The following is a 13,679-nucleotide window of genomic DNA, read 5'->3' as shown; positions in this document are numbered from 1 at the left end:
TTCCATGTGAGAGCTAAGGATCACAAATCACTATTCAGGGTCAGGCGCGGTGGCTCACGCCTGTAATCCCAGCACTTTGGGAGGCCAAGGCGGGCAGATCACTTGAGCTCAGGAGTTCAAGACCAGCCTGGCCAACATGGCAAAATACTGTCTCTACTGAAAATACAAAAATTAGCCAGGGTGATGGTGTGTGCCTGTAATCCCAGCTACTCAGGTGGCTGAGGCACAAGATTCACCTGAACCCAGGAGGCAGAGGTTGCAGTGAGCTGAGATCATGCCACTGTATTCTAGCCTAGGCAACAAAACAAAACAAAACTCATAGAAGATGTGGGAAGTTAATCTGAAAAATAAACATATATAAAATAAAATCACTGCTCAGCAGTAGTCAGTTTATAAATCTGAATCCATGAGACTGAGTTCTATTTCTTGTGCAGACTGCAACAGCCTGAATGGAGTCCTGCAGTGTACCTGTGAAGACAGCTACACCTGGTTTCCTCCCTCATGCCTTGATCCCCAGAACTGCTACCTTCACACGGCTGGAGCACTCCCAAGCTGTGAATGTCATCTCAACAACCTCAGCCAGAGTGTCAATTTCTGTGAGAGAACAAGTAAGCAACTAAGAATGCTCTGGGCTGGGGCTTCTCCCACCCCAACATGCAACAGAGAGGGGACGCTTGCTCATTGTCTAGCTAGTCAATGTTTGTTTACAGGGAGATTGAGGGACAGTGATGATACATCATGTTAGGCCTGTCTGGACCCAGTGAGAGCTTTCATAGTACAGAAGATCCAGAAACACATGGTGACATGTGAAGGTCACTTCAACCTTTAGGTCCATCCAGCTCAGCTCTGCAATCATATGATTTTATTGAGATTGAGGAAGAGTTGCTAAAATTCCAAAAAGAGGAACTGCTTGAGTAAGCAACATTTGTCTTCCTACTCTCTTTTCACATCTTTTGCCAACATCAATTTCAAGAAAAGGGGAGTCTAGAGATATGAATGCAGGGAGGAATATATAGTGAATGATTCCATGAAAAGAAATCTCTCAATTGTCAACAAATATGTGTACTGAATGCCTTGTTAAAACAGAACAAAAGCTAAAAGTCTAGCTTAGGAAACCAATGGAAGCTGAGGGAGCTATGGTTAACTTAGATTTATGTTCAATGAAAGGTGAGATGAGCCAAATGACATGGACTCCAGGACATAAAGGACTTTACTAAGCTCCTGCAATGATTACTCCAGTTAACTGGAAGCCCCAGATATTGGTGGAACTGAGCAAAGAGTGAGCCTGAAATAGCCCAGCTTAATTGGGAATACTGGCTCTCCTTCCTGGGACTACAGCAATTCAGGTTATGGCAACACATTACTTATTAAGCACCATCTTTTCACCCAGATCAGGGGCAAATTCTAGGAGGACACACAGAAGAATTTCTCTTGCTGTCTATGAATTAGGAGACTAGTTGTAGAGGCCAGACTGTAATACAAGAAAGAAAATAATGTAATTTCTTCAATGAATGTTGATGAAAGCCTATGTTTTGAAAGATGAGCACAGTGGCTTACACTTGTAATCCTAGCAATTTGGAAGGCTCAGGCGGGCTGATTGCTTGAGCTCAGGAGGAGTTCGAGACCAGCTTGGGCAACATGGCAAAAATGCATCTCTACAAAAAATACAAAAATTAGCTATTTACAGGTGTGGTGGTGTGTGCCTGTAGTACCAGCTACTTGGGGGGCTGAGGGAAGAGGATTGCTTGAACCCAGGAGATTGAGGCTGCAGTGAGCCAAGATCGTGCCACTGCACACTAGCCTAGGTGACAAAAGTGAGACCCTGACTAAAAAAAAAAAAAAGAAAGAAAAAAAGAAAAGAAAGAAAGAAAGGAAAGAAAAAGGTGGCCCATGTCTAATCCATCTTTGAAAGATACAAAGCTGGATCAGACAGGGATGACACTTATGAGGAGCTTCCCACAGTACCGTGGAGATGTGCATAGATGAGATATACACAAATCAATGTTTAGGAATATGTAAGAGGATGGGAAGCAGATAGGGATAAAGTACCGTAGGAATTTAGAGGAGAGAAAGACTCTGCATCTGAGGATTAGAGAAGACCTTGTGGAAGAGATGATATTTGACTAGGTCCTGAATGAAGGATAAATAGGATTTGTCCACACAGAGAATTGTCCCATTGCAGAGAAGTACTGGCAATGGGTAAGTAAGGAATGTGTTGGAGTTAGCAAGTAGTGTTGCTGTTACGGTCATCGTTTAATTTTTAATAGGGACAATGCTTAAGCTTATTGCCTAGATGAAGATACATTTCAGAGTTCAGTGAATGCCTTCTTTAGTGACACATGAGAGGCCATGCATTTATCTACTTTTAAGGTTGCCTTGATTACCAGCACTTCCCTATTACTGTTCCAAATCTGCAATTGAAAACTCTGCTTTTATGTATGCACACTGTGTTATTTTAGGTGAACATTTCTTATGAAAAAAATTTGAAACATCACTGTTGAATAGATGACTCTGAATTGTACTTCTATAATTGTATGCTACTAATAAATCAAGTTAGAAATTTATTATGTCTGTAAACTTATTTTTATTTCCCACAGAGATTTGGGGCACTTTCAAAATTAATGAAAGGTTTACAAATGACCTTTTGAATTCATCTTCTGCTATATACTCCAAATATGCAAATGGAATTGAAATTCAAGTAAGCACTTTCTACTTATTATATAAGGAATCGTTTGCTACACTCAAGTTCAAATGTTTTCAATTCAGCATGTATATTTTATACATATTCTTAATTATTCATTTTCAGTGAGCTATTACAGAACAGTTATTTGCTCTGCCCACAGTTGAAATTCCCTGAGTATCTTCTTTCTAGGAAAGTTTAGCAGCTGACTTCTTTGCACTCCTCTTGTGTTCAGTTTTGCTCACTTATTTTAGCAATATACTAAGGCTTCTTGATTATTTTCTCTTTTAATTTTTTTATAAAAAATTTTTATGGACCAGGCATGGTGGCTTACGCCTGTAATCCCAGTACTTTGGGAGGCTGAGGCAGGCAGATCACTTGAGGTCAGGAGTTCGAGACCAGCCTGGCCAGGATGGTGAAACCCAATCTCTACTAAAAAATACAAAAATTAGCAGGGCATAGTGACATACACCTGTAATCCCAGATACTCAGGTGATGAGGCACGAGAATTGCTTGAACCCGGGAGGTGGAGTTTGTAGTTAGCTGAGATCATGCCACTGCACTCCAGCCTGGGCGACAGAGTGAGACTCCACATCAAAAAACAAAAAAAAAAAATCATGATCTAAGCTCAATTGTCAGCATTTGGGATTTGTTCTGTAAAGAAAACTCTGTTGTTAGAGGCTGAAGAGAGTTACTGAGCAAAACTCTCAACTTTATAATAAAGTCACATAAAAACTAGATCAATGTCCCTCTGCCTAGGATGCTGGCTCAGGTGTAGCTCTAACTGAAGACCCAAGCAAATACTTAATAGATAGATTCAGTCTAAGTACCTGTAAAAATTAATGGCTTGTTTTTGATAAGGAAAAAATGGATTTTGGGTAAATTTATTCTACGATCTGGCATCAAATTCATCTCCTATTCTAAGCAGTTGGTTATTCACAATTTATTAGCAATCTCAAAGATACATTTTATACGTGTATATGTATGGATATGTGTGTGTGTATGTATACATTCACAACTGTTATTTTAACTGTATTTGTATGACATGCAATTACTTCCCACTGTATCTCTTTTCTTTGCTCCTTTGCTACTGTGGATTTATTTATTGTTTGTATCAATTTTTTTGCTCAAATGTCTTTCGGAAGTACGGGAAGAACAATTAACACATTGTTCTTTGTTCTCTTTCTAAGCTCAAAAAAGCATATGAAAGAATTCAAGGTTTTGAGTCGGTTCAGGTCACCCAATTTCGGTAAGTAGCACAATGGTCTTAGAAGGGCATCCCCAGAATTGGGCGCCAGTTCTGCAAAAGGCAGAGCACTGTTTTTAGGTGACCCTGACAGAAAACAGGACAGAAGTCATCTTTATAGTAGGATTTTTACTAAGTGAACAAGGATCTGTGATGCTTTAAAAAGTCTGAAGAGTAAAGCCTAGATTCTCACTTAAATGAGTTTAGGACCTTAAATTTTTTTTTTTTTTTTTTTGACAGAATGTCACTCTTGTTGCCCAAGTTGGAGTGCAATGGCACAATCTAGGCTCACTGCAACCCTGCAACCTCTGCCTACCGGGTTCAAGAGATTCTCCTGCCTCAGCCTCCCAAGTAGCTGGAATTACAGGCACCTGCCACCACATCCAGCTAACTTTTTTTGTATTTTTAGTAGAGACAGGGTTTCACCATGTTGGCCACACTGGTCTCGAACTCCTGACCTCAGGTGATCCGCCTGCCTCGGCCCCCAAAGTGCTGGGATTACAGGCATGAGCCACCACATCTGGCCTAGGACCTTAAATATTGGAAAGCATTCTCAAAACTGTGGGTCAGTGAGTAGAACTACAAAACAACAGCAGTAGGGCAGAAACTTGAAAGAAGGCAGGAGATCATGGTGACAGTGCATGGGAAAAAGTGAGGGTTGGGGATAAGGGTTGCGGGTTGTCGAAGGGTGGATTTTCTCCTTCAGCAACCACAGGAGATATGATGCCTTATAATTCGGAGCCAGAAGTGGGGCTTTGGGTGAGATATCTTCGCTCAGATATCATGTATACATCATAGTTCAAAACCCAGTAGTCATTGTTTACAGCAAATAAAGAAATATTTAGTAAATTATCCTTCTGTTTATGCCTTAATTCCAGAAGTTGTTTAGTTAGCCATGTTTACATTAATTACCAACTATTAATAATCTGTCTGCTTGTTAGAGAAAGTGGCTTAGAGGTCAGAGAACTTGACTTGTGATATTTTTTTCACAGTTAACTTAAAAACACCCATAGGACATTTTCTCTTTTCTTTTCTTTTATTTTCTTTTTTTTTTTTGAGATGGAGTCTCGCTCTGTCGCCTAGGCTGGAGTGCAGTGGCACGATCTCGGCTCACTGCAACCTCCACCTCCTTGGTTCACGCCATCCTCCTTCCTCAGCCTCCCGAGTAGCTGGGACTACAGGCGTGTGCCACCACGCCTGGCTAATTTTTTTGTATTTTTCGTAGAGATGGGGTTTCACCGTGTTAGCCAGGATGGCCTCGATCTCCTGACCTCGTGATCCGCCTGCCTCGGCTTCCCAAAGTGCTGGGATTACAGGTGTGAGCCTCTGCATCTGGCCAACCCATAGGAAATTTTCAACAGCATTTGCTATAAACATGTTGTCCTGGGCATTATCCTTTAAGTCATACATGAATAGTTTTCTTTAAAATTCAATACCAGCAAAAGCACTGCTTTTTTTTTATATTGAAGTTTATACAGTTGATCATACTTTCACTATTCATATTTTTCTTTTCTGTGATCCTTGTTTTCTATTTATACTTCTAATTTATATTCTATCATGTATATCTTATAATCTGTCTCCAATAATCTGCAGACCAAATCACAGTAAAAGTACGCACAAGTCTATAAACTACAACTTTTTACTTTTGTTCTGTTTCATTTTGTTTCAATATGGGGTCTCACTCTGTTGCCCGTGCTGGAGTGGAGTGGTGCAATCTCAGTTCACTGCAGCCTTGACCCCTGGGTTCAAGCAATCCCACCTATGCCTCCCTGGTAGCTAGGATCACAGGCACTTGCCATCATGCTTGGCTAATTAGTTGAGGTCTTGCTATGTTGCTCAGGCTGGTCTTAAACTCCTGGGCTCTAGCGATCTTCCTACCTTGGCCTCCCATAATGCTGGCATTACAGGCATGAGACACGAAGCCCAGCCTAAAGTTTTATTTTTTGCATATGTGATTTAAAATAAATCTCTTTTTAAAAAATTATTTTAAAAAATAAAGAAGGGTTTCACCATGTTGACCAGTCTGGTCTCGAACTCCTGGCCTCAAGTGACCCACACACCTTGGCCTCCCAAAGTGCTGGGATTACAGGCATGAGTCACCATGCCCAGATTAAAATAAATCTTAATCTCTCACTCTATTTACTTATCTGTCAAACAGGACAGTTATACACCTGTGGAACCTGGTTTAACTTCACTAAATCAAATCTATAACAAGCAGGAAAATACTCTGTAATCAATAGAAGGGACATATCAATGCAAAGGTATTGTGACCATCATTACGCAAAAGGGTGTCTGCACTTATTTATACATTGTGAGCAGAAGTTCAATGTAGTAAGAATTTGAGCTGAGGAACTTCCAATCAATTAGTAATTAATAATTTTTTCACCCAACTTCTCATTGGGCCTCAGTTCTCATACCTATAAAATGGGAATGATACACTGCTTATCTCATGAGTTATTGCAGGATTGACTTAATGTATTGATCTCATGTGCTTTCATGTCTTCAAACACATCTGTATGCTGATGGATTCTAAATTTATTACTTGAGCTCGGGCACTCCCCTGAACTCCAGACTCAAGTAACCAACTGCCTACTTGACAGTCTCCACTTGGTTTTCCAGCTGGGATGTCAAATGTCATGTGTCCAAACTGGGAATCCTCTGACTCTCCCCTTCCTAACCTATAACTTATTTTTCCCACTGTCTTCCCTATTTCCATTACAGCAATGCTGTCCTTCCACTTGCAGAGACCCAATCTTGGAGCCATCCTGTGCTATAATTTCTTTTATTGAGGTATAACTTGCACACAGTTATGTGCTCAAACTTTGTGTATGACTCTATCAGCTTTGAAAAACGCTTGTGCAAGTCCCTTCCTGTCAAGATGGAACATTCCCATAACCCCAAAAGTTCTCTTGTGTTGTTTTCCAGCCTCTTTCCATGCCATCCCCTCACACCAGAAGCAACCACTTGTATGATTTCTATCATCACAGGTTAGTTTAGTCTATTCCAGAACTTCACATAAATAGAATAATCCAGTTTTTTTTTTTTGCATGTTCGACGTCTTTCACTCAGCATAATGTCGTTGAGATTCATCCTCATTTTTCTATCAGTGGTTCCTTCCTTTTTGTAGTCCAGTAGTACTCCATGGTAAGAATATACAAAAACTTGCTTTTCCATTCCTTGGAGTTATTATTGACTGATTTCTTTCTTTCACATCCCAAATCTTCTCCATTAGTAAGTTCTATGGCTCTGGCTCCAAATAAAACCTGAATTTGACCACATGCATAGCTACCCAGCTAGTTCAAGCCACCACCAGCTCTTTCCTAACTGGGTTCCCTGTACCTTGCTTGCTTCCCTTCCATCTGTTTTCTACACAGCAGCCTTTACGGTCTTAAAAAGATAAATCTTATGATGCCACTACCTTTTAATAAAGAAGAAAACTTTTTAATAAAGAATGAAATCGCAACTCTAATGTCCTATGAGATCTGACTCCTGGTACCACTCCAATATCATCTCCTGCTATTGCTCCCTTGCTGCTGAATTTCAATCATCCTAGTATTTAAGCTTGTCAAACTCACAGGCATTTTCCTGCCTTAGGACCTTTACTTGTGCTGACATTCCACACCAGTGTTCTTTGCATAGCTGGCCTTTTCTTCTTTGCATAGCTGGCCTCAGGCCTCAGCTTCAAAGACCCACAGCACAAAAAAGCCTTCCATAACCAGCTTTATTTAATGTGGGGCCCCATAATTATATCTGTATATATACAGATGTATTTATACATATATATATCATATATATATGTATTTTTGGTGGATACTTGTTTTTTTATTTGCCTTGCCTTATCCACTAGAATGTAAGCTCTCTTTACTTTATTCCTATGGACCCCATGCCATGTACACACAGCATAGGCCCGGAGTGAATGAATAAATAAGTAGTGAATCTCATTTCTCTTTCCCCATAATCACTGCAGAAATGGAAGCATCGTTGCTGGGTATGAAGTTGTTGGTTCCAGCAGTGCATCTGAACTGCTGTCAGCCATTGAACAGGTTGCCGAGAAGGCTAAGACAGCCCTTCACAAGCTGTTTCCATTAGAAGACGGCTCTTTCAGAGTGTTCGGAAAAGGTAATGCTGGACTCCCATCCTCTGCCTAGGTTAAGAGAGTCCTTTAATTAGTAGTTCATTTGTGTCCTCAGGAAGTAGATTTGAGACGTTTGAATAACGAATTGTTCTCTAACTGCCTTTCAGCCCAAACAGGCAGCTGTTTCCCCCAGCACCAAGATGAAACTTAACTTCAACTGACTATTTCAAATTCTTGCTAATTGGAAATCTGATCTGTACCTCTTAGTGTAAACAGTGTGGAGAACTGACTTCACTGCAGGCTGTGATGGAAAGGGCTCAGCAATAGTTGACTGGCATACATGTTGAAAGAGCCCTGAGGCTGACCATATTCCTAAGTCACAATCCAAGAAATTATGTCTTTAACACATATAAAGACAGACAGACAGACAGACACGCACACACACACAAACTGTTTTTCTTCAGATACTTATCTTTTCCTTTTACATTCAATCTTACGCCTTTCCTACCAAAATTTGTACCACTCTCTTTCAACAACATTTATTCTATAAATATTTACTGAGAACCCAAAGTGTCTAGACACTTAAAATGCAGCAATGGTGAAAACAAACAAAAATCTTAGCTCTGGCTGGGTGCAGTGGCTCACGTCTATAATCCTAGCACTTTGGGAGGCCAGAGTGGGTAGATGACTTTAGGTCAAGAGTTCAAGATCAGCTTGGCCAACATGGTGAAACCCCGACTCTACTAAAAATACAAAAATTAGCCAGGCCCAGTGCAGTGGCTAAAGCCTGTAATCCCAAAACTTTGGGAGGCCTAAGAGGGCAGATTGCCTGAGATCAGAAGTTTGAGACCAGCCTGGCCAACATGGTGAAATCCCACCTCTACTAAAAATACAAAAAAAAAAAAAAAAATTAGCCAGGCGTGGTGGCATGCACCTGTAATCCCAGCTACTCGAGAGGCCAAGGCAGGGGAATCACTTGAACCCAGGAGGTGGAGGTTGCAGTAAGCCGAGATCACTCCACTTAACTCCAGCCTGGGTGACAGAGCGAGACTCTGTCACAAAAATAAATAAATAAATAAATAAATAAATAAATAAATAGCCAGGCATTGTGGTGTGCACCTGTACTCCCAGGTACTAGGGAGGCTGAGGCAGGAGAATCACTTGAGCCTGGGAGGTAGAGGTTGCAGTGAGCAAAGATTGCACCACTGCACTCCAGCCTGGGCAACAAGAGTGCAACCCCATCTGAAAAAAAAAAAAAATCATAGCCCTTGTGGATCTTCCAGTTAATGTCTCCATCTCCTAGTTCCAATCATGGTAAGAATGCATTATTAAAGGCTAGTGGCAAAAGTAGCAACTGGTTGCAATGTGAGCTATGCTTAAAGAGGTACAGGTAGGAAGTGCTACCCACAAATAGCAACTGCCCATCTTTTAACCATAACATTACTGCTTTATTCTATAGTGTCTGGAAAATTGTCTGGCTTTCTAATGCTCCTTTAAAGAGTAAAAATATTTCCTGAGAGTAATCACATCTTTCCTTATTATCACCTAATACTTACTAGTTGATAGCCCATTAAAAGTGATATTGTTGGCACAGATCAGACACCTGGAAGGAGGAGTCAGCCTCAGGGAGGGTAAGGCATCAGGAATGAGTAAGGAATGTTGAGAGGGATGAAGCTGGACATCAAAGACAAACTTCTCTTACTTCTGAATTTTGCCTGGATTTCATCTCCAAAAATGAGTTCTAAAACATCTGAACATGACTACATGGTTTATATAGAGTGCCAGGATATTCTAGGATCATTTTTCTTCGTTGTTTTCTTTTGTTTCCAGCCCAGTGTAATGACATTGTCTTTGGATTTGGGTCTAAGGATGATGAATATACCCTGCCCTGCAGCAGTGGCTACAGGGGAAACATCACAGCCAAGTGTGAGTCCTCTGGGTGGCAGGTCATCAGGGAGACTTGTGTGCTCTCTCTGCTTGAAGAACTGAAGAAGGTGAGGCATTTTCACTTTGTAGACTTGCCCTGGTCTTGAGTTTCAGAGTGGCAATATCCCAGTGAGCATGGCTAGGTGGAGGGTAAGTATACCTACGTGCATCATTGGCCAGTATGCAAAGAGCAAGGATGACATCAGACCCTGGTGAACCCGTGGAGTCGTGCATGAGTGGTAGCGTCTGGGCAGCAGAGTCTAGGTTGCAGCTCAAAAGACAGAGTTGATAGTTTTGTCAGGCAGAGGTGTTGTGGAGGAGTGTATCATTGCTGAGGAGGTCTATGATGGATGGTAGAGCAGCAACTAAGCTGGCCTCAGAAGTCCAGAAGACCTAGGAATTAAAGAGAAGAGTGAAGGTGTGAGTCATAAGCCAGCAGGCTTAGTACAAGTAAGGATATATCTATACCAGAAATTAGGGCAAGGAGTGGGTCAGACAAAGGTGAACCATATAAAATGACTGAACTGCAATGGATCTTAAGGGGCATCTGGTTTACCAACCTCATTTTACAGATCAGAAAACAAAAGACCAAGGGGCCAATAGTTCCTCTGGTAGCAATAGTTTTGAATTAGAAGCATGGTCACTTGATTCCTAGTCCAGTGCTGTATTAGTCTGCTCTCACATTGTTATAAAGAACTATCTGAGACTGGGTAGTTTATAAAGAAAAGAGGTTTGACTCACAGTTATGCAGGATGTACAAAAGGCATATCTGGGGAGGCCTCAGGAAACTTACAATCATGGCGGGAGGTGAAAAGGAAGTAAGCACATCCTTATATGGTGACAGGAGAGAGAGAGAGAGAGAGAGAGAACGAGGGAGATGCTACACACTTTTAAACAACCAGATCTTGTGAGAACTGTATCATGAGACAGCACTTGGGGGATGGTGCTAAACCATTAGAAACCACCTCCATGATCCAATCATCTCCCACCAAGCCCCGCCTCCAACATTGGGAATTATAACTTGACATAAGATTTGGGTGGGGATGCAGAGCCAAATGATATCAGGTGCTATGCCCTCCACATGATTCTCTCTTAGGAAGGTTCAAGTATTAAGACAAGTAAGATAGAAAGAAGGAAATAAATATCTAGGAATCAGAAGAACTCAAGTCACAGAAAAGAAGGACCCCAAGACCAGTTCACAGATACTGTTCAGCAAGTAGATTTCCATATTGAGCAGAACTTCTATTCCAGCCAGAGACCTTGCTTCTGCTGCTGCAGTAGAAAACCCCAGAATAGTATTCATCGGAGGACTGTGGAATGTTTACTTCTCCCTTTTGGATCTCAGTTTCCTCATCTGTAAACTGGGGAAGGGGATTAGATTAGCTGGATTCTGGGGTTTCTTCTTGCTCTTGCCTTCGTTGCCTCAATTCCGGACATGAGCAATAGTTGAGACTAGTTCGCTCCAGGCAGATCCCAGGTGGCTTGAACAGAAAACAGCATTGTCAGTTGAGAAGAACAAGAAGGAAAATGGCTGGCACTTGGGCGCCTGAGTGGACTTAATGTTGAGTGGAAGGGGACTGCCCTCCTTTGCTGCTTTCCAAGTTAGCCTGGTGTAGTAAAAGTAGATGGGAGCCTCAAGAAAGAAGTAAAATTCCAAATCTAGGGCCGGGTGCAGTGGCTCATGCCTGTAATCCTCGCACTTTGGGAGGCCAAGCCGGGCAGATCATGAGGTCAAGAGTTCAAGACCAGCCTGGCCAACATGGTGAAACCCCATTTCTACTAAGAATACAAAAACAATTAGCTGGGCGTGGTGGTGCATGCCTGTAATCCCAGCTACTTGGGAGGCTGAGGCAGGAGAATCTCTTGAACCTGGGAGGCAGAGGTTGCAGTGAGCTGAGATCATGCCACCGCACTCCAGCCTGGCTGACAGAACAAGACTCCATCTCGAAAAAAATAAAAAAAACAAATCTTGTGACAAAACGGGGGCTGGCACAAGCCCAGTAGTCAAATCTCCATGTATGTTTCTCTCTCTTCCCATCTTACAACGCATTCTCAGTGTAGCGTGGTGAACATAACAGGATTACTACCAGTAGACCTACCCTAACATTTTCAGCTGAGTGCTCTTTGGAAGGTCATTAAATCTCATTGAACATGATTTTCTGCATAATTAAGATAATAATTTATATGAAAATGATTTTTAGTAAATCTTTGCAAGTTTCAGTTTCCTTAGCTATAAAATGAAAATAATAATGGCACCTCCCTCAAAGGATATTGAAAGAATTCAAAGAATGAAAATAATAATGGTACCTCCCTCAAAAGATGTTGAAAGAATTCAATGAATCCCTGGTAAAGCATCTAGTGCAATGTCTAAAATATAGAAATCACTGAATAACAGCCTTTGTTACTATTGTTATGTAATTATCCTACATTAGAACACACCATACAAATGTTAGTTCTATATAGCCAAGACATCTGATTTAAATTTGATGAAACACAGCATATCATTGTTTTCTAGAACTTAACCATTTTTGCTTCTAGAATTTCAGTATGATTGTAGGCAATGCCACTGAGGCAGCTGTGTCATCCTTCGTGCAAAATCTTTCCGTCATCATTCGGCAAAACCCATCAACCACAGTGGGGAATCTGGCTGCGGTGGTGTCGATTCTGAGCAATATTTCATCTCTGTCACTGGCCAGCCATTTCAGGGTGTCCAATTCAACAATGGAGGTATGGTCTGCCTGTGCTTGAAGGGCTCACTTTAAATGCTTGATCCTGTAGGAGGAATGACAAAGCCTTAAATATGGGGAACTATTGGAAAAGACAGAAAGCCATGTAAGCGTCTTTATGTGAACTTTACTGCTTCCTCTGAGGTATACAAGGAACTCGGGATCAATAGTGTGTGTTCAAAGGAAGACAGAGCTGCTCTTATGCAGGTTACCTGGGCAGCACCCAGCTTAGAGGAGCGGGTAAGCTTTTGCACTATGTGACATAGGCACTGCCTTTTCAACATGTTTGCAATGTATAATTTTTCTTTCCTGTGGCCGCAAGCTCAGACTTGAACAGTGTATATTTTAAGAACTCCCTTCATAACACCTTCTCTCAACTGAATATGGTTTAGTTTGGATATTTAAAGATTAACTTACAAATTACATAAATGATACTTGGTCACTATAGGAAGCGCAAATAAGCAAAAAGAAAAATAAATTATCTGTAGCCTGGTCACTTTCAAATAGACACTGCTTACATTTTAGGTATCACCTCAGTACCTAGAAGAATGACAAGTGATATATAGCATGTGCTCAATAAATATTTGTTCAATAAATATCCTTCCAAACATTTTGGGTGTATACATTTTATATGTTAAAGGATATAATGTTTTACAAAACTGGATTATATAATGTACGTTAAATAATCACACAATAATACTTAACTATATATGATTAAAATTGTTTCAGAAGTGACACTAAATATCAGTAAGTTAAACTCCCTGAGTTAAAGAAAAGATACTCCAATTTGTTTTTTTAAAAACCTGACCACATGTTGTTTACAAGAGACCAACTGAAACAAAATGACACAAAAATGCTAAAAATAAAATGAAGAGTGAAAACAAAGCAGGTAAACACAAAGCAAAAGCAAACAGAGGTTTCTAGGGGCAGTAGAAGTAGAACGTCATGGGATTCTGGACTAGAAGGCAAAGAGGGCTGGGTCAGAGTAAGACTCAGGTGGAGTGACAGATGCTTGCAGCAGAGTGT

General features: G+C 40.9%; 1 protein-coding gene across 1 annotated transcript in view; it reads left to right on the top strand.

Annotated features, from left to right (window-relative positions):
- Positions 1 to 13,679, top strand: part of ADGRF1 (adhesion G protein-coupled receptor F1) — a 44,667-nt gene that overhangs the window by 17,720 nt on the left and 13,268 nt on the right. Inside the window, exons 5-10 of the mRNA XM_003833193.7 lie at positions 435 to 608; positions 2,598 to 2,698; positions 3,871 to 3,929; positions 7,894 to 8,045; positions 9,832 to 9,995; positions 12,466 to 12,654. Of these exons, the coding sequence (XP_003833241.2) occupies positions 435 to 608; positions 2,598 to 2,698; positions 3,871 to 3,929; positions 7,894 to 8,045; positions 9,832 to 9,995; positions 12,466 to 12,654 (839 nt within the window). The remainder of the gene's footprint in view (positions 1 to 434; positions 609 to 2,597; positions 2,699 to 3,870; positions 3,930 to 7,893; positions 8,046 to 9,831; positions 9,996 to 12,465; positions 12,655 to 13,679) is intronic.

This window comes from Pan paniscus, chromosome 5 (assembly GCF_029289425.2).
Source record: "Pan paniscus chromosome 5, NHGRI_mPanPan1-v2.0_pri, whole genome shotgun sequence".
NCBI classification, from domain to species: Eukaryota; Metazoa; Chordata; class Mammalia; order Primates; family Hominidae; genus Pan; species Pan paniscus.
Note: the sequence above shows the minus strand (reverse complement) of the source record. Positions and strands in the feature narration are given on the sequence as shown.